Source organism: Aquarana catesbeiana, linkage group LG08 (assembly GCF_042186555.1).
Source record: "Aquarana catesbeiana isolate 2022-GZ linkage group LG08, ASM4218655v1, whole genome shotgun sequence".
NCBI lineage: Eukaryota > Metazoa > Chordata > Amphibia > Anura > Ranidae > Aquarana > Aquarana catesbeiana.
The window spans coordinates 260,610,017-260,631,683 of NC_133331.1; the positions used below are offsets into that span (position 1 = coordinate 260,610,017).

A 21,667-nucleotide genomic window follows, 5' to 3' on the forward strand; every position below is an offset into this window, starting at 1 on the left:
AAAGCATGCACCTGATCTGCATGCTTTGGCCAATCACAGCGCGCTTCATAGTGTAATGAATGAGAGCAGAAAAATTACATTTCTAAAGGAAAAAATGTCATTAAAAACTGCTTGCGGCTATAATGTATTTCCAGATCTCTGCAATATGCATACAAATAATTGAAAAAAATGGTGCGAGTTCCCCTCCCCCCAGTCCATTACCAGGCCCTTTGGGTCTGGTATGAATATTAAAGGGAACCCTGCACCAAATTTTTTTTTAAAAATGGCACGGGGGTCCCCCCCAAAATCCATACCAAGCCCTTACCTGAGCACAAAACCTGGCAGGCCGCAGGAAAAGGAGTGGGGACGAGAGAGTGCCCCCCCTCTTGAACTGTACCAGGCCACATGCCCTCAACATGGGGAGGGTGCTTTGGGGTCCCTCCCAAAACACCTTGTCCTCATATTGATGGGGACAAGGGCCTCCTCCTATCAACCCTTGCATGGTGGTTGTGGGGGTCTGCGGGTGGAGGGTTTAGTGGAATCTGGAAGCCCCCTTTAACAAGGAGGCCCTCAGATCCAGGCATCACCCTATGTGAATGGGTATCGGGTATATTGTACCCCTACACATTCACCAAAAAAAGTGTCAAAGTACAAATTACAGGAGACGGTTTTAGACAATTCCTTTATTACCAAAAAAGTGTACCGCGATGTTCATTCATCTTCATTCACAGGCCTGATAACCCGAGAGAAAAAAAAAGAAAAACTCTGCCTCCATGCGTCCTGTCAACTACAGCTTTTTCACTATGACAGCTGTTGTATAGCAGGCCACCCAGTGACGTAAACGTGTGACTCCCCCCTCTGACATCATGTGACGTCACATAAAGGGGGTGGGGGTCACCCAGTTGGCCCTGCCCTCAGCTATATAACAGCTGTCATCGTGAAGAGGCACAGTCGGCGGGACGCCTCCCATGGCACAGTTTTTCCGTTACCCGATACCCATTCACATAGTGGGGGTGGGATCTGGGGGCCCTCTTCTGCCTGCCAGGTTGCGTGCTCGTATAAGGGTATGGTGTGGATTTTGTGGGGGACCCCCATGCCATTTTTTTTATTTTGGCAAGGGGTTCCTCTTAAAATCCATAACAGACCTGAAGGCCCTGGTATGGATTTTGGGGGAACCCCCACACCATTTTTTTTTAAATTTTGGTGCAGGGTTCCCCATAATAATCATACCAGACCCAAAGGACCTGGTAATGGACTGAGGGTAAACCCATGCCGTTTTTTCAATGATTTTTATCTATATTGCCGGGATCCGACAATATATTACAGCTGCGAGCAGTTTTAAATGATGTTTTTTCCTTTAGAAATGTCATTTTGTTGTGGTACTGTTATAAATATGGGAAAGATGCACTACTTTACAGGCAGACTAAGGAGACCCCACAGGCACAATATTTAAAAGAATATGTAATTTAATTTAATTTTTATTGTTTATTGTTTTTATTGTTTCACTTTAAGCATTATTAAAATCACTGCTCCTGGAAAAACGTCAGTTTTTAAAACTTTTTGTTTGCATTGATACATGTCCCCTGGGGCATGACCTGGGTCCCCAAACACTTTTTATGGCAATAACTTGCATATAAGCCTTTAAAATTAGCACTTTTGATTTTTCACGTTCGTGTCCCATAGACTTTAATGGTGATCACACAAATGTTTGGCCTGTTCGCATGTTCTGCTGCGAACCGAACCGGGGGGTGTTTGGCTCATCCCTAGTTGCCAGTTTTCCCTGAAGACAGCGGTGTGCCAAGTTTTCATCCTTTCCCTGAGAGATCTCCTGCAGAGTCAGCCGGGTGGGCTGGTGTGAGTCAGTCTGGAGGACTGTGGAGGAAAGTTAGCCTTGAGGGCTAGAGAAAGGGGCAGCTGCAGTCAGGTGGGTTGGCAGTGCCTGAAGAGGTGGTACTGGGATCGGTAGCCACAGAAGAGCTACTGATCCTGCCTGCTAAGGGCCATTGCTAAATCTGACTGTGCCTGTCCGATCCATTTAGAGTGACTCAGCTGGAGTCTGCAAACAAGTAAAGTGCAGGAGGCATATCAAGGAGACTGTATACAGACTAAGGAATATGTCCCTGAAGTTGTTGCCAAAGTTGTTGCTGATGTCACAGGGGACTCCCAGAACCTCCCATCCCTATCCAAGTTATTAACCCTCAATAAACCACAAAAACAAAGTCACGGACTGTTCTCTGTCTCTGGAGTGCCTGTGAAAATTTGGTGTCCCTGGCTGTGCAGGGTGGGGGATCCCAGTTCATCGGTGAACCTTAAGGGGGTACGCTAAACTTTAATAAAGGGCTTCTATGGCCATTAAACTCCAATTTGGGGTTTTGGGGTTACTTAGGTAAAAGTAAGTAGTGGAGTGGTGGTCGAGCAGTATTGGAGACATATAATCTTTAATACCATAGTCATGACAACATGTAACCAGTCTAACCAAGAAAATCACCAGCAGTCCAAGAATATTTTTTTTACTTATTTATTATAATAAATTACAATCATGTGATGTTTCTGCCTCACAGGTTCACTTTTCTCAAGGCAACATAGTGGCACATTTTTTCTTAATATATCACTGAAAAAGAATACTCTTGGAGTGCTGATGACTTTATATGTTCAGTGGCAGAGGACTACATGGAGAAGACCACACCTGAGCTTAGAGGGGGTGAACCATGAGGTTTAAGTGAAGGAATGATGAGTCAAGTCCAAAAGGCAGTACTGAGATTTAATTTGAAGAGACAATTTGTATTGTCATTGATCAGCGATGAGGTCAGTGTGTGCATTATCAAATGTAGAAATAGGGACTGAATACTGAACCTTGTGCCAGCACTGCATTTACCATAATGGGCTTTAAATCGAAATCTGCAAGTCTGTATGTATTTTACTAGCAGAAGAAAGGTAGCTGCATCCCCCTCAATCTGCTGTTGCTACTCTGTGTGTTTGCACACTGAACCTATATACTGATTCAACTAGTGTTGTTCCACTTCCATGCACCAGAGAGAGCCTATGAATCATGGAATACAGGCTCTCCTCACTTAACGACCAGGTTCCGTTCCAGCGACCAGGTTGTTAAACGAATTGGTCGTTAAACGAGGAGCCACAAGTAATCAATATTTTAAGCATTCTTAACTACTGTACTGTACTGTATTATGCAAATTAAAACAATGTTATTCAGTTGGAGTTTTGTGTTTAGACCTTTTTTTCAGAAGTACAGAACACAAAAATATAATCAACAAAAATTCTGTACTATACTGTACAATACAATGACGTTACAGTGCATCGCTTGGTTTGGGAGAGCTGGTCGTAAGTCCGAGTGTTCGTTAAACAGGTAAGTCGTTAAAGGAGGAGTATCTGTACTGGAAGGACCCTGATGCAAGATTGTTATGGATTGTGGGAAGTTTAGTTCACTGGATGGACTCACCTATTACTGGAGGTAGGCAGAAAAACTGATTCCCGATAGAGGGACATAAAAGGGGAGGAGCAAATGTAATGTAGCACCCTCCTATATATAAGTGCTAGGATTAGTTTTATTTAGTGCTGGCTCACTGTGTTCAGTGGAGTTGTATTTTTGTTGTTGGGAAAATGTAGCTTGTCTTACTGAAATCAGTGTGGCTTAGTGGCAGTCCGTGCATTAAGGCTGCATGGGCGCCCCCTCTCTCCTGCCACCCCCTCTCTCCTGCCACCCCCTCTAGCACCAATAGATAGATTCATGCATTGCATGAATCTATCTATGGCCAACTTCGTTTATATGGGGCTCTTCTAAACCACGTATACCTATACACACACTACATCTTCCCAAAAATAAAGGAGGCCTGGGATACCCTAATTTTACTAACTACTACAGAGCAGCACATTTGGCCAGTCTGTCCAAATACCATGCAAAACAGGAAATCCCATTATGGGTATTTATAGAGGCTTCAGAAAATGACCCTCTATTAATATCAAATTTATTATGGCTTGATCCTAAAGACCGCTTTAAAATTCATAATCCCATAACTAAACACTTCTTATCTCTCTGGGATAAACTAAAAACCAAATATCAGTTACAATCTCCACACAATCCTCTCCTTTCTTTTATCAGAAATCCGGCCTTTTATCCGGCATGGATCTACCCAAATTCTTTTAAAGCTTGGACAACATCAGGCATTCAGACACTAAATGACTTCATAGCATCTAAATCATTCCTTTCATTCCCATCGCTTAGAGAAAAATATGATCTACCAAACTCTGAGATATTTAGATATCTCCAAATCAAAAATTTCTATACACCATTCCTAAAGGGGGATACACCATTATCCCAATTATCCATTTTTGAATCAATCTGTACAAAAGATCCATTTGCTAAAGGTACAATTTCATCACTTTATAATCAATTATATGGAGTAGCAAATCTTAATAGACCCTCTTACGTTCAGAGGTGGGAGGAGGACCTGGGACGAACTTTAGAAGACACGGACTGGTCTAACATATGGCTCACATCTAAGTCATCTTCACCCAACATCTTAGCACTGGAGACAAATTATAAAGTCCTAACTCGCTGGTACCTTGTACCTGCTAGAGTGGCAAAATATTCACCTAATACCTCAGCTCTTTGTTTTCGAGGATGCCCAGAAATAGGCACATATTTACACATATGGTGGACGTGCCCAGTAATCCAAACCTTCTGGAAGGAAGTCTTCGTGATTGCATCTAAAATATTTAAAAAAATAATACAACCAGATCCATATTTAACTTTACTTAATCTAAAACCGGAATGGTTAACACTCTCTCAATTCAAACTTATGATCCAACTAATAACGGCTGCAAAACAAACAGTGGCCAAGGCATGGAAATCTCCTACATTGGTACTAGCAGAAACAATTCACAGAATGAATAATACAATGTCCCATGCTAAGATGGTAGCCATCGATCAAAATCAAATTCCAAAATTTGAAAAACTTTGGCATCCTTGGATAAAACAACAGTTCCTGTCAAACTTCAATGACTCTGTCCTGTTGCCATGGTAACAGATTAAATGACTTACAGAGACACCCATTCTAAGGCTTCAAAGAGAACTAAAAAGAATAATAAACTGACGAGTGGGACAACCTTGTGGACCATACCTCTACCTTTCAACCCTTTTTCTTCTTTCTCTTTCCTTTTCTCCACCTTACGATTAAAGCTCATTATCAGAATTTATTTGACCTATATACACTCTACTTGTAAACAATATGTATAGTAGGTATAAATCATTTAAATACCTACAAAAGTAACTAAGGAAATGATATATATATCTTTAATTTAGGTTTACGTGAACCCAATGTTTAATATTTGAAATTTCATGATATTTACCTATATAAACCCTACTGTAAAACAATGAGCTTACTTTATAGATCCTTGTAAACTTACTTTATGTATCTTTATAACATTGTATACTCAATAAACTTCTTTTGACAAGGAATCTATCTATGGCCGCCGCTGCCACCCCCTATTCAGGCGCCCGGCCCCTTTTCGGGCGCAGGGCGCCTGAATTACAGTGGCGGGGGGTGGTTTTGAAGCACCTGATTAGAGCCATAGGCTCTAATAGGCATCAAAAAAGGTGACCTGCAAGCGTCATGCTTGAATATTCGCTTTCTTAACACTAAACCGCCTCTCCTCCAATCAGGTGCTCGGATCTGTTACCCGTCACCTGATTGGCTGAAAAGACAGGCGCTGTGATTGGATGCCAGGCGTCCAATCATAGCAGAGGATGGGAAGAGAAGATGTTGAGGAGCTGTCCCACCGAGACAGGTAAGTGCAGACGGCAGGTTTGCGGGGGGCACACTGGCAGCATTTGATATGGCACAGTGGGAGCAATTGATGGGCATAGTGGTGGCAATTGATGGGCACAGTGGCTGCGTTTAGCACAGTGGCGGCAATTGATGGGCACAGTGGCTACATTTTATGGGGCACAGTGGCTACATTTTATGGGGCACAGTGGCTGCATTTGATGGCACAGTGGCAGCCATTGATGGGCACAGTGGCTGCATTTTATGGGGCACAGTGGCTGCATTTTATGGGGCACAGTGGCTGCATTTTATGGGGCACAGTGGCGGCAATTGATGGGCACAGTTGCTGCATTTGGTGGCACAGTGGCGGCATTTCATGGCACAGTGGCGGCGTTTCATGGCACAGTGGCGGCGTTTGATGGCACAGTGGCGGCAATTGATGGCACAGTGGCAGTGTTTGATAAGCACAGAGGCTGCAATTGATGGCACAGAGGCTGCGATTGATGGCACAGTGGCTGTGATTGATGGGCACAGTGGCTGCGATTGATAGGCACAGTGGCTGCGATTGATGGTACAGTGAGGCTGCAAATGATGGGGTTTTTTTCAGAATTTTCAGTTTGTTTGCGCCCCCCCAAAAAATTTTGAGCACCAGCCGCCACTGGTGTGGCTGTAATTGTTGTGTTAGGTAAATTTAGTTGTGCTCACTGTTATCAGTGCAGCTGCATGTGTTTCGTAAGGTCTGCTCAGTGTTTCCGCTGCTTCTGGTTTTGACTTTCCTCTGTTTTCCAGAGAATTTAGATATAGAAGTACAAGAATGGCAGGATCAAAATGGCAATGTGACCTCGTATGAGGGATATAATGATAGTGAGAAAAAACTGAAAGAACACTTAACAAAATATGCCACAAACTTATTTATTTAATGAAACAAAATTCTCTAGAGACAAGAAAGCATACGATAATGGCAAAGCCTATAAATGGCTACAACAAGGACCACAGCGTAAAAAAACTTTTCCAAATAGTGACTTCCCATTAATCAATCTCGATCGATTAGAATCCGATTCTTCCTCTGTCTTTTCAGCATTGCATGTTCCCATAGGCCTTCGACAGGAGGAAATGATGGATACATCCAAAAGAAGGAAAAATGAAGGTGACAGCAGCCTACAAGGACTATCAAGGTCACATTTTCCACTAAAAGACAAAAGATTGCGTTCCCAGCGTTCACAGCAGCGTTCAACACTGGCTGTGAATGCGGGGAAACGTTCTCAACAATACCACAGTGTCATTACTGTCACTGGTCGCAGATGTAAGCTCTGTCTCTACACCAGCAGGCCCACTAAATCATCAAGAGGCCGACCCCGTAAATCCAAGTCAAAGTAATACACTGGACATACGCACTGCACTCATTTTTAATACAGAAACTATACAGGATTCTAGGAAAGCATCAGGAGTCACAACAGCTATACACACTACAAGTCAAGTGCCAAAGTAGTAGGTCCCGACCCCTGTGACAGTGGAGGCTGGGATATCTATGATATCATCAATTTATCATCTCATTCTCTGTCTGAGGACCAATAGACAGTATTACATCTAGGTCTCACCTTCTGTCCTGACGGTGAGGCAGACAAATTTGAACTAGTAAAAGATTTGCATTTGTTCGCAAGGCGACTAATGTACAATGTCCTATATGATAAAGAACAGAATACAAACAAACATCCAGAATTTGACAACTCTGTTTTAAAAGACGTGACCATTGAGGAATCAAAAGCACTTCAAGATCTAATGGAACTTTGGGATGAAAGCAACCCAGAGGAGGAAGGTTGGAGTTAATCCAGGCAAGTCAGTTCACTCCAGACTTTGTAAACCTATCTTTGTACCACCAAAAACATATAAACCCAAATCTAGATAACTTCCCGTCCTGCAGGGCAACCCAAACATTTGGGCATTTGTCCTGCAGGTTACAAAAGAAATCGAAGCTACTAACTGGAAGTCCGGTCCCCTCCCTAATTTGCCCCCAAATTTAAAATGAGCGCTTAACTCTCTCCGTAATAATGACAACATAGTGGTAAAACCCTCTGTTCATAATGATGGTATTCCGCCCTTTGTCAGAGAGGGTTATGAAAAAATGTGTTATGACATAATAAACAACAAAGAGTAGTACAAACCTGTACCATTAGCATTTGTGTCAACCAGCATTAAGCAATATATGAACATTCTCAACCGAGGCTATACGACAGGAACCATAGATGATAACGCCTTTAAATTTTTGAATGTTTCGAACCAGTGTACACCCACCTTTTATGCACTGCCCAAGGTGCATAAGGGAATATTACCACCCCCAGTACGCTCAATCATATCAAGCTGTGGTTCTCTAACTGAGAATGCCAGCAGAATCATTGATGAATACCTATACCCACATGTTTAGAGTTTGTCGTCACATGTGAAAGATACCATTGATTTATTGAAAATAATAGATGAAGTACAGATACAGAAAGGGGCGTGGCTAGTTGCGATAGATATCGAAGCACTATATAACTCTATTCCACATACTGTATTCTAGGAACACAAGTAGTACGTAGCTTTCTTGAGGAAAGGGACACTGATTCACGTAAATACAATTTCATTATTGAAATGTTGGATTTTATCCTCTCAAATAATGTTTTTGTCTTCAAGTGGTCCCACTACCTTCGGATACAGGGAGTGGCTATGGGGGTGGGATGCGCCCCCTCATATGCCAACTTGTATCTGGGGGTGTGGGAGCATAATCTGTTGTCACAGGAAAAAATCAATGTTGATTTAAATAATGTAATGACCCGGCATCGCTATATAGACGATGTTCTGATGGTTTGGGCAGGATCAAAAGATGAACTAAAACAATATTTGGAAAATTTGCAGCACAATAGCTATAATCTCAAATTCACATATAACTACAGCCAGGAAAGGATCACTTTCCTGGACATAGAGATCTATGTGAATGAAGTTGGCAATTTGTGCTCAACTATATATAGAAAACCAACCGCTGGAAATACTTTGTTACATGCTACTGGTTCACACCCCAAGCCCCTGGTTAATAGCATTCCATATAGCCAGTACCATAGATTAAAGCGCAATTGCACTCAAGAGGAAGATTTAAGAGAGAGGCATATCAACTATATCAACGTTTACTGGTAAGGGGATATTCCAAAACTTGTTTAAAAAGGGCATTATTGGATAGGAACAAACTGATTTACAAATTAGGAAGGAAAATAAAGACAACTCAACTAGGATTGTAACTAGATATAATAGACAACATGGAAAGATTTAAAAGATCTATAAAACATTTTGGTACCTCCTTACAGCAGATGAAAAAATCAACAAATATGTCAAAACCTTCCCCGAGATCACCTTTAAGAGATCACGGTCTATCAAGGACACCATGGTTTCAAGTCATTACACAGTTACTGGGTCAAAGCAGAAAGACAGATCAGGCACAATACCCTTGTGGTGGTTGCAACTATTGTCGCTATATCCTGCAAGGTGAAAATATTGATCTCCCAAACTGTGCTATTTTTTGCACCAAAACGGAGAGTTACATGTCAATCTATTGGAGTCATTTACCTCATGAAATGTCGCTGTCGCGCATTCTATGTAGGGAAAACTAAACATAATTTCTTTTGCAGGATTAGAGACCATGTGTCAGCAATATCAAAACTCAAAATGGAAACCCCACACATGGGTCTATACCACAATCACAATCTTAAGATGATTGGATTTTATGCCCTGGAACACATTCCCCACACATGATAGAGGTGGAGATGTTGATAAACAACTCCTTCAGTTAGAAGCCAAATGGATCTATCTTTTGCAGGTCACAAGGTATCCAGGTCTAAATGAAGGTATAAGTTACAAGCCATTTTTGTGACTACTTTGCTCAGTGTATAGCGATTAGCAAGTTGCATTGCCAGGTTTCATTTGCACCCTTCTTGCCGACTCTATTTAGGACCCTGTTCCTCATGAATCCCCTGTGCCGGTGTGGCTGCTAGAGCGCCACTAATTTTAAGTGGGATGCAACATTGTTTTCTGTTGCCATACATCCCTCTTTTCTGCTCTCCAAATTTACAGGTACAGGATTAATCACTACCCCATTTGTACTATGCGTTTTCTCCTTTTTTCATATGACTGTACTGAAAATGAATTGCGTGCAGTCCCTATATATTGACAAAACCTTGTAGCATGCGATTATAATCACATACAGCAACATTTTTATCATTACTCCCAGGTTTCTTCCCCTTTTTATTTTTATTTATATACTTCATTGTAAATTTTCATTTTTTCTCTTGCTGAGGATGAGTGTGTTCATTCCCCGACGCTGCGTGCATCCATCAGTCCCAGGTCAATGTGTGGAGGAGACCTCCACCCCTTCACATGAGACTCCACCCACACACGTCTGGTGCAGCGTCAGCAGCTGCGTGACGTCATGCGTCGCGCCCCCAATGACGCACATATAGGGAATATAAATAGACCTACGCGGCAACACACAGTCCGCAGGGCCTTCCAGGAGCCACATCACCTTCTGAAACTGCAGCCAGGTAAATAAACAACCAAGAGGGAGCATTAGTAAATTTTACAAATATACAGTATTGAGGGATGTTCTATATAGTACTTCTTATCCTAAACTCCTTTATTTTCCAACTAAACTGGAAAATATGAATGCCAATTTCTACAAATATAGATCAAAACTGTGCAGCATCCACCATCTTGGAATGTGGCTCCTAGGTAGATGATGTCATTCAAACACTTTAAGTAAGCATATCTTTCCTTTCTCTTTGCTCTATAATAAATGTTTTGATATAAAGCAGCAAACTTTTGATGATCAAAAAAGTATATGATGTTGTTATTATCTACAGGTAATTAGATTTTAGGCAAGAAAATACAATAGCGAGACCAATATTCCCCACATTGGAGACCATAGCTATTTTGGATGTGATTTTTTTCGCCTTTTTTCTCTCTTTTGGGGTTCAGCGTTTCTGTGCCCGACAAACTGCTCTGACGTCAATTTTCTTCCAGAACATACTCTGATCATTCCACAAGTGAACTTTATTTCCAAAGGTTTTTTTCAAATATTCAAGTATTGTCAATTTGTGCTCAACTATATATAGAAAACCAACCGCTGGAAATACTTTGTTACATGCTACTGGTTCACACCCCAAGCCCCTGGTTAATAGCATTCCATATAGCCAGTACCATAGATTAAAGCGCAATTGCACTCAAGAGGAAGATTTAAGAGAGAGGCATATCAACTATATCAACGTTTACTGGTAAGGGGATATTCCAAAACTTGTTTAAAAAGGGCATTATTGGATAGGAACAAACTGATTTACAAATTAGGAAGGAAAATAAAGACAACTCAACTAGGATTGTAACTAGATATAATAGACAACATGGAAAGATTTAAAAGATCTATAAAACATTTTGGTACCTCCTTACAGCAGATGAAAAAATCAACAAATATGTCAAAACCTTCCCCGAGATCACCTTTAAGAGATCACGGTCTATCAAGGACACCATGGTTTCAAGTCATTACACAGTTACTGGGTCAAAGCAGAAAGACAGATCAGGCACAATACCCTTGTGGTGGTTGCAACTATTGTCGCTATATCCTGCAAGGTGAAAATATTGATCTCCCAAACTGTGCTATTTTTTGCACCAAAACGGAGAGTTACATGTCAATCTATTGGAGTCATTTACCTCATGAAATGTCGCTGTCGCGCATTCTATGTAGGGAAAACTAAACATAACTAAACATAATTTCTTTTGCAGGATTAGAGACCATGTGTCAGCAATATCAAAACTCAAAATGGAAACCCCACACATGGGTCTATACCACAATCACAATCTTAAGATGATTGGATTTTATGCCCTGGAACACATTCCCCACACATGATAGAGGTGGAGATGTTGATAAACAACTCCTTCAGTTAGAAGCCAAATGGATCTATCTTTTGCAGGTCACAAGGTATCCAGGTCTAAATGAAGGTATAAGTTACAAGCCATTTTTGTGACTACTTTGCTCAGTGTATAGCGATTAGCAAGTTGCATTGCCAGGTTTCATTTGCACCCTTCTTGCCGACTCTATTTAGGACCCTGTTCCTCATGAATCCCCTGTGCCGGTGTGGCTGCTAGAGCGCCACTAATTTTAAGTGGGATGCAACATTGTTTTCTGTTGCCATACATCCCTCTTTTCTGCTCTCCAAATTTACAGGTACAGGATTAATCACTACCCCATTTGTACTATGCGTTTTCTCCTTTTTTCATATGACTGTACTGAAAATGAATTGCGTGCAGTCCCTATATATTGACAAAACCTTGTAGCATGCGATTATAATCACATACAGCAACATTTTTATCATTACTCCCAGGTTTCTTCCCCTTTTTATTTTTATTTATATACTTCATTGTAAATTTTCATTTTTTCTCTTGCTGAGGATGAGTGTGTTCATTCCCCGACGCTGCGTGCATCCATCAGTCCCAGGTCAATGTGTGGAGGAGACCTCCACCCCTTCACATGAGACTCCACCCACACACGTCTGGTGCAGCGTCAGCAGCTGCGTGACGTCATGCGTCGCGCCCCCAATGACGCACATATAGGGAATATAAATAGACCTACGCGGCAACACACAGTCCGCAGGGCCTTCCAGGAGCCACATCACCTTCTGAAACTGCAGCCAGGTAAATAAACAACCAAGAGGGAGCATTAGTAAATTTTACAAATATACAGTATTGAGGGATGTTCTATTTAGTACTTCTTATCCTAAACTCCTTTATTTTCCAACTAAACTGGAAAATATGAATGCCAATTTCTACAAATATAGATCAAAACTGTGCAGCATCCACCATCTTGGAATGTGGCTCCTAGGTAGATGATGTCATTCAAACACTTTAAGTAAGCATATCTTTCCTTTCTCTTTGCTCTATAATAAATGTTTTGATATAAAGCAGCAAACTTTTGATGATCAAAAAAGTATATGATGTTGTTATTATCTACAGGTAATTAGATTTTAGGCAAGAAAATACAATAGCGAGACCAATATTCCCCACATTGGAGACCATAGCTATTTTGGATGTGATTTTTTTCGCCTTTTTTCTCTCTTTTGGGGTTCAGCGTTTCTGTGCCCGACAAACTGCTCTGACCTCAATTTTCTTCCAGAACATACTCTGATCATTCCACAAGTGAACTTTATTTCCAAAGGTTTTTTTCAAATATTCAAGTATTGTCATATGATTAATTAAATTTGTAAAAAAATCTTGTTGAAAATGTCTTGCTGTGAAAGCATTAAAATTTGTAAAACTTGTATTTATAACTTTTTATTCTTACTTATGAAACATGAATATCCACGCATGTTCCTGAAGAAGCCATAAGGCGAAACATGTAGAACTAAAAGTGTGTATGGAAGAAATGTATTAATATATACCTTTTTTTCTTTCATGTATTTGTGTCCAAATAAAATATTCTTTTTAATTATAAATTGTTGTTGATGATTATATGAATAGAACCCAGAAAGTCCCAGCCATTCCCTGTCAAGGGGCTCTCCTTTTTTCAATGCAAAGGGACGTTGGTGTTAATTGAACAATTTTGGGAATCGATCACTTCAAATACTCTATTCTCTGGAACATAGGTGTGAAGCAATGCAAATAGCAACATGAATATTTATACAGCCCTGGCCAATCCCACAAAGGATGGCCCTGAAGGCCGCTTAGGGGTCTATATAAATACTCTGAGACACAGAGCAGTTTGGTCTTTGCCTGCAGAGGGAAGGTCCAGCCTCCCTCAGGGCAGTGCTGCCATGTGCTTGCTGTTCTTGAGGCCTCATGTGTGTGACCTGAAAGCCTGGATGCTGAAGCTGAAGAGAGAAGACTGAGGTGCTGTCTTCTGAAGATCTACTGTGGTATCATAGGAAAAAGGTGTTGCATGAATGTTGGAAGTTGGCAACGAACTTTTCCTGGACATTTGTGAATACAGACTGCTGAGACATCCTAGAGACTTAGGCTGCTACCACCCCTCTTGTGCTAGCAAGTCAGATGTGTGTTTGACCAAAGGAGACATTGACTGGTGTCCTGCAGAGCTTAGTCCATCTAATTCCTTGTGAAAGGGCTCTGCTCCTATTGCTCTAATGGAAGAAGCTTGTGCGCTTTAACTGCTTCTTCTACAGAAGAGCTAAGTCTATCTAGAGCAACAAGAGCAGAGTCCCTTCACATGGAACTAAAGAAAAAAAACTTGCTTTTAAATGCTTCTACAAGTCCACAGTTTGCTTTTATAAGGACTTTTGCTTTAGTTTTTTAGAAAGGCATTTTTGAAGTATCCCACTCAATTCCCTCAACCCTATTCCAGTTACTCCAAAAATAAAAACAACAAAAAGTACACCCCTAGACTGGTTATTGAGGAAAAGAGTGCCTGTGGTCCTGTGCCTGGCTGAGGGACAATCTACAAGGAAAGGAACCTAGGCAATTTCCAGCAGCTCCTTTGAGGGTAGCACTACGATAGTTTTGATATAAGAAGAACTCTCTCTTTCTGCGGAGAGACCAGGACAGTGCACAGCATAACCCACCTGTATGCAGTGTGAGCAGACAGCGGGACATCTTTACCTGGGGGCACAAGGATGCTACCTTGTGCCTTGTGCCTTGGACTGCAACTCATTTGGTGGGGAGCCTTCTGTGCAGCAAGGCACATGCTGAGGATACCACCAATGAAGCCCCTTTTGCCAAGCACATGGACTGAAAAGCAGCTGTGTACACAGGACTGGTGAGCGGCCCTTGGCCAACCATACTGTCTATTTAAATCTTTGAAGTCAGGAAATTAAGCTCATCTAGTAATTAGCCAGTAACACAAACAAAAAGCTGGCATTGCTGGCCAAAATTCAGAAAGTTCCTAGGGATGCTCATTATTTGTGATTTTCCGGTATTTACTTCCATTGGTTGTCTTACCCCAAGTGTTAAAGGTAGTGCAGCAATCTTCTCATTGAATGTAGGTGGTGCATCACTCCAAATCTTCCTCAAGCCATTGACACCATCATTCAGATAGTCCCAGTAGGATGGTTGTGATATGTTAATATTGATCACTGATCCCTCTGCAGTTTTGTAACAAACTTTTCCATCCTCTGTTGTGACTGCACCGACTGACATCCTAGAAACTTAGAAATAAATGTTGTGAGTAAAGTGAGCTTGCAAGCTAAGAGTTCATACATACCACTGATATATAGTGTTTACATTTTTCACTTTGTCACCAGGCAGCCAGTGAATTTAAATTTTTAATCTCTGCTATAGAGATTGGCAAGGTTGAGAGTTTTTTGGAAATTTCAGGAAGAATCTTGAGAGTTTGGCAAAACATGTTGTGAGGCAACATGAAGGTGGTTGTTTTAGAGTGCAATGTGCTTTGAATGGCCTCTGAGGATTACAGAAGCTCTTTTAACTGCCCTGGACCTGTTCTTCAGTCAAAAACACCCTCTAATTAGCCTCATTATTTGACTTCTTTAGGGTAATTTTTAAAAAGTCAGTGGAAAACAGTGAACTAAAAATAAGTAAGCTACAGTACACAAACAATAATCAGATGCATAACGATTGAAAAAACACAAACATAAAGATCACTAAATGAAATAAAATAAACACACCCCCACCAACATCACCACCACCAGAAAAAAATTTTGTTTTTTAAAGCAAACTTCATCTAATCGGTTTAGTTAATATAATTTTAGAGTTTCAGTAAAATTTTTGCCACAAAATCAATTTCACACAAAACACTCCACTCATTCCTAATCTTTTGCTTATCAATTAGGCCTGGTTTACACCTATGCATTTTTTAGTGCGTTTTCAGTTTTGCCGAAACACACTACAGTCCATTAATCATGGTTTCCTATGGGTGCAGTTCACATCTATGCATTTTATGGAAAGGGCCAGGGACTTTTTTCTGGTTTTTGGTTCTATAGAAAAGCGTGTATAGAAAAATGCACCTGCAATATGCAAACTGCAACCTGCATAGGTGTGAATCAGGCCTTAGAATCCATTCACACTAGTGCGTTTTTTTATGCATTTTGCATTTTGTAGAAATGTAGGGAATTTTTTTTAACACAGGTTCCTATGGAACACATTCAATTCAATGCATTTTTGTGCCTCTGCATTTTTGCAAAGGTTCAGGGACTTCTTTGCCAGCAAAATGCAGCGTTTTGCATGTAATAGACTTCAATGGACCCGCATCCAAAATGCATCCAAGTACTGCGTTTTACCGCGATTTGCGTTTGGGGTTTTTATTTTTTACATGGTATATAGCTGATTGCTAAGGAGAGGGCCAGGAAGCCAGCTGCTGTGTCCTTAACAATCGATAAGTCATCAGCTGTCAGTGGGCTTCCCCGCTGACAGCTGAATGTAAAAAAAAAAATTGCCGGCTAAAAAAATAATTGTGAAAAAAAGAAGAGCGTGGGGTCTCCCCCCAGGTCCATACCAGGCCCTCGGGTCTAATATGGATTCGGAGGGAACCCCCCCATGCCAAAATTGAAAAAAAAATTGCGTGGGGTCCCCCCAAAATCCATACCAGACCCTTATCTGAGCATGCAGGTCAGGAAATGGAGGGGATGAGCGAGTGCCCCCCCCGCTCCTGACCCATACCAGGCCACATGCCCTCAACATGGGGGGGTGGGTGCTTTGGGGCAGGGGGGCTTATCAGAATCTGGAGGCCCCCTTTAACAAGGGGGCCCCTGGATCCCGGCCCCCCATATGTGAATGGGTATTGGTTACATCGTACCCCTACCCATTCACAAAAAAAAAAAGTAGTGTAGTGTGACAAAAGACAATAGACAGCTTTTGAAAGGCCCTTTATTAAAAATGTCTTCTTCTTCTCCCGTTCTTCCTCCTCCTCCGGGTTTCTCCTGCTTCTTCCTCCAGTCTTCTCCTTCTTTCTCCGATCTTCTTCTTCTCCCGCTTCTTCTTCTGGTCTTCTTCTTCTTTCTCCTGTCTTCTTTGTCCAGTGTTCTTCTTACTCCGCCGCCGCTCCCGCCAATGACCCTCCTCCAATGCTGCGTCCCGCTGATCTGTCTATGCCGATGTCAAGCATTTCTTAGATAACTATGGGGCGTGGCCATTGGATAACGACACCCGGAGGCCCCTCCCCCTCATGGTGCCACAAGGGGACGGGCCTTAGGATGATGTCATCTGATGGCCACGCCCCATAGTTATCTAAGAAATGCTTGACAAATGATGCGGACAGATCAGCGGGATGCAGCATCGGAGGAGGGTCAGCGGCGGAATCGGCGGCTGAGGAAGAAGAACACCGGACGAAGAAGATCACAGGAAGAAGCAGGAGAAGCCCGGAGGAGGAAGAAGAGGGGAAGAAGACAATTTTAATAAAGGACTTGTCAAAAACTGTCTATTGTCTTTTGTCACACTACACTACTTTTTTTGGTGAATGGGCAGGGGATTACGATGTACCCGATATCCATTCACATATGGGGGGGCCTGGGACAACCACTGGGCAAGGGTTTTCGGGAAGAGGCCCTTGTCCCCATCAACATGGGGGCAATGTGCTTTGGGGTGGAGGGGTGCAGAGTCCCCCTGCCCCAAAGCACCCACCCCCTCATGTTGAGGGCATGTGGCCTGGTATGGTTCAGGAGGGGGGGCGCTCGCTCGTCTCCACCCTATCCTGACCTGCTGGGCTGCATGCTCTAATAAGGGTGTGGTATGGAATCTGGGGTGGACCCCACGCCATTTTTTTCCTAACTTTTTTATAGCCTGCGTTTTTTTTTTTACATTCAGCTGTCAGCGGGGAAGCCTGCTGACAGCTGATGACTAATAGGTTGTTAAGGATGCAGCAGCCGGCTTCCTGGCTCCTTCCTTAGCAACCAGCTATATACAGTAAAAAAACAAAATGAAAATTGCTGTAAAATCTCTGTAAAAACACATGTGCCAAAACGCGGCAAGCATCGCAAAAAGAAGTACAGAAATGCTCAAAAGCAACATGCATAGATGTGAATCGAGCCTTAGGCCCGTTGTATACCCACTGTATGCATTTTTTTGTGCGTTTTCAGTTTTGCAGAGACACACTACAGTCCATTAAACATGGTTTCCTATGGAGGTAGTTCACATCTCTGTGCATTTTATAGAAAGGGCCAGGGATTTTTTTCTGGTTTTTAGTTCCATAGACTTCAATGAATCGAAAACGTGTATTGAAAAAAGCAAAATGCACCTTCAATATGCAAACTGCAATTTGCGTAGGTGTGAATCAGGCCTTAGTGTTCAATCATTGCTAGTTTTCAGCTCTGCAAAGTCAGCAATTTTCTTCTAATTAGAAAATGTACAAAAAAATACCTTACTACTACATGGCAGCTTCGAGGTACCAGTACAGGATAAAAGTCACCAAATAAATGAAGGAAATCACTAAATACATGAAAACTCTTATCTTTAGGGAGCTGCACCATATGAATCTCTTGGCACAGAAATACCAGAATCTTGAAAGATGGAGGGAGGGGAATGCCTTGAAGAGTGCATGCTAAAGAAGAGTATTATAATTTACTTTACTTTTTTTAGCTACTCCTAGATGTGTTCCCGTTCTGATATCTTTTAGAGCATTTTTTTTCTATCACATGGGAGTGTTAGATTAACCTCTAATTACAGACGCCTTAGGCATCTGAATCCTCTGTTTTGACATCTATTTCCAATGAAGGATTAAGGCTGGGGTTGAGGATTTGGAAGGGTTAGTATGTGATAGGCCTCTCTGGCCCTAGGTTTCCATTGTCAGTAGTTACCAGAAGGTACTGTATATAACCTACATGACCACCTTCAATTTATCTCAAGGGCTGTGATACACCATACAATAAAAGTTTAAATCATCTTTACTAAGACCTATAAACTTACAATGAAGTGCTTTTTAAACCTTTATGTTAGGTACTTAATGCTCCAAATACTTGCATTTTCTAGGCATTTTTCCAAGCATTTGGTAACCAGCTAAGTAGCATTCAGAGAATGTCTAAAAACATTTTGAAAAACATCCTAATATGAACCCTTCCTGCAACGTTCCCACTAACCCTCCCTGTAATCCTAACACTAACCCTTCCCTGTAACGTTCCCACGAATCCTCCTTGTAAAACCTCAAACTGGCCATACAGTACATGGTTAGATTTCTGTTCCAATATTCTTATGAAAATTATGAAAAATAATTTTTTAGAGCATTCTTTGTTGCCATTGTTGAGTCAACTGATTTTGTTTGAAAATCCTTAAAGTAAATACGCAAACTTACTGTTTGAATGGAATCCCAGAGGCAAAAAACTGGCTTCATTACAATATATACAATTTTCTCTAAATGCAGATTTTACCCCACTAACCTAACCTAACCATTAGAAAGTCAAACGAACTTTCTGAAAACCAAGATTTTAACAGATATTCTACTGGTGTATGGCCAGCTTAATATTAATCCTCGCTATACCTCTCCATCTAATCCTTCTTATATTCATATTACTAACTCTCTAATCCAAATACTAAAGCTTGGCCATACATGAGTCAATTTCTTTTCATTCATTGGGTTGAACAAACGAAAATGACTTGATTCCCTCCTCCACACACACTCGATGTAGATAAGGGAATCCCTTCCACTGAGCTATTGTATTCTGACATCAGGGAGATATCCCCGCTGTCAGAATACACTGATCAGCACCGCCAGTTATAGCAAGGAAAACATTTTCCAACAGGCTGGTTGTACACGTCCCCGCGGAACTGGCTGAATTTCTTAAGATGTATGGTCAGCTTACACCTCTGGGTCAAAGATGAAGAAGAAGGCATTTAGAGGGAATTTGATCACCTTTTATAAATACATAAATGTTCTATATAGTAAATTTGGTACAAAGTTGTTTACTTGAAGGTCATTGTTAATGCATTCTATGCAACTGGAGGAAAAGTGGTTGAACCTTCTTCTTGACAGTTGTGTAGAGGGTTTGAAAAAGAAACACACTGGACATGTATCTAAATGTAAAGAATATAACTAAACTAAAGTATTCTAAAGTTTTGAAAGAATGGGAGCACCACACCATCTTGTATAGTACTTTAAAAGATTTTAATTTGCAACAGCCAATGTGTTTCAGGGGATCAGCAGTCCCCTTTTATTAGGGTAAAAACTAGACAATAGAGAAAATACAAAAATCGTTAAAATGTGTTAAAATATATATATTAAAAAATGTGTTCTTAAAGCAAAATAATATATATATACTGTATATTTATATAAAAAGAGATAAACAAGGAAAAAATGATATATAAAACTAAATGTGTTCTTATTAAGGCAACAAAAACTAAAAACAAAATAAAATAAAAAAAATGTTTTTGTGCCCGTTTCTTGCCTTAAAAGGAGTTTAGTTTTTTCTTGTTTTTTAAACAAATATACAAGCTGGCGTGGTGCTCCCATTTTTTAAACCTTTAGCAAACTCCTTTGGGGTCAAGCAAGACCACAGCTGCTGGCGAGCTGCTAGGACACCAAACCACCCATTATGTTTTAACGCACCTCCATAAGGTTCAGTATTCCTACATCACAAAGATCAATATTCCCAAATAATATCACTGCAGATTGTTGACTTAGGTAGTATTTAATTGCTTTCGGGGATTAGAATTTTTTTTTCTTTGCCTAAGCAAAAATGCTCTATAAGGGTTTTGCCTCCCCTTTAATCAGTTGCAGGTTTAGGGTTTTGTGGATGCAGGCTTTCATTTAATTTTGTCTATTGGTTGAACTCAGTGGACATACGTATTAGGAAAGGCTGAAAAAAGTCATAATGTAACTATAAAGCTCAACCCTTTCTGCACCAAAATATACCACCACCATCATTTTTGTTTTGTTATGTAAAAAGCATGCAGTTACAGGGAAAAACATAGCATTTAATAAATGCTTAAGTGAATGAGACAATTTAGGTTTAAGTCCTATAACTCACATCAATTAAATCACTTGTTGTCTCTCAAAATTGTAATACGCTCCCTAAAACATGTTCTGTATATCTGGTGACACCCTTAAATTCTATAATAAATATACTCACATTTGAAAGAGTCTTGGTTGTCGCTATGTTCTTTCAGGAAACATATGGTGGCTTAGATGAACTTGTGTTGGTGCCTTGTCTGTCTTGAATAAAATATACAGAGATTGCCGCGGAAGTAAGAAAACCACCAATATTTTCTCAGGTGTCAAAAATCTGAACTATTTATCCAAAATCTTTTAGTTCCTCTTTTGTGGGGATTTCCCACCTAGTATAATTTTGATAGATTTTTGAATAATATTTAAAAGGCACTGTACTTTCTGCAATAAAAGGGTGCAAATGTCAAACACCACACCAAATGTCATATGAAAAAATTCTGATTACATTAACTGCATGCCATCTGGAGCAATTTTGACATTTTTTTTTCATATACAACATACATGTTAAAATCTGCTATTGTTTACTTTCATGTATAATGTTTTGGGGTTCTAAGTAATTTTCTAGCATGGGCCCTGTAGAATAAAATGGTGGATTTTGCATTTTTTTATGTCACGCATACATGATATTACATGGTCAGACCACACTGCTATGACAGTGGAGGAAAAGGGCTCCTGCGTATCTGTGGCGATGTAACAACCCTGTCTTGCAAAGGCCCTGCTCTCAGGTGTCACTCCCCCAGCATATCCGAGAATTTTTCTAAAATTACCACCTTCCTGATTTAATGTATGGAACACTCATACATAACAGGCATGCTGATCCAACTTGGTTCTAGAGCTAAGAAACAACATTTTGCTAGGCTCATTGCTCTTTTTTCAGAAATCCATGCTCTGGACCTTCAAAACAAGACCTTGTCTTTTAATTTGGCTGCCATATTACTAGCAAAATTGAAAAATGAGCTTAGAGGGTTGTTGTGCGAACAGCAGGAAAAATATTTACTCC

At 40.8% G+C, this 21,667-nt stretch overlaps 1 protein-coding gene across 5 annotated transcripts in view; it reads right to left on the bottom strand.

The window, feature by feature from the left end:
- Positions 1–20,945, bottom strand: part of LOC141106381 (uncharacterized) — a 63,206-nt gene extending 42,261 nt beyond the window's left edge. For 4 of the 5 annotated variants that reach the window (XM_073597117.1, XM_073597119.1, XM_073597118.1 and 1 more), the window contains exons 1-2: positions 20,792–20,945; positions 14,721–14,919 (exon numbers count right to left, since the gene is read on the bottom strand). In XM_073597117.1, coding sequence (XP_073453218.1) covers positions 14,721–14,919; positions 20,792–20,793 — 201 coding nt within the window. In that variant the 5' untranslated portion in view covers positions 20,794–20,945. Of the gene's footprint in view, positions 1–14,720; positions 14,927–20,791 lie in introns of all 5 variants that reach the window. The other variant, XM_073597116.1, reaches the window with a different exon arrangement.
- Between the last annotated feature and the right edge of the window lie 722 nt (positions 20,946–21,667).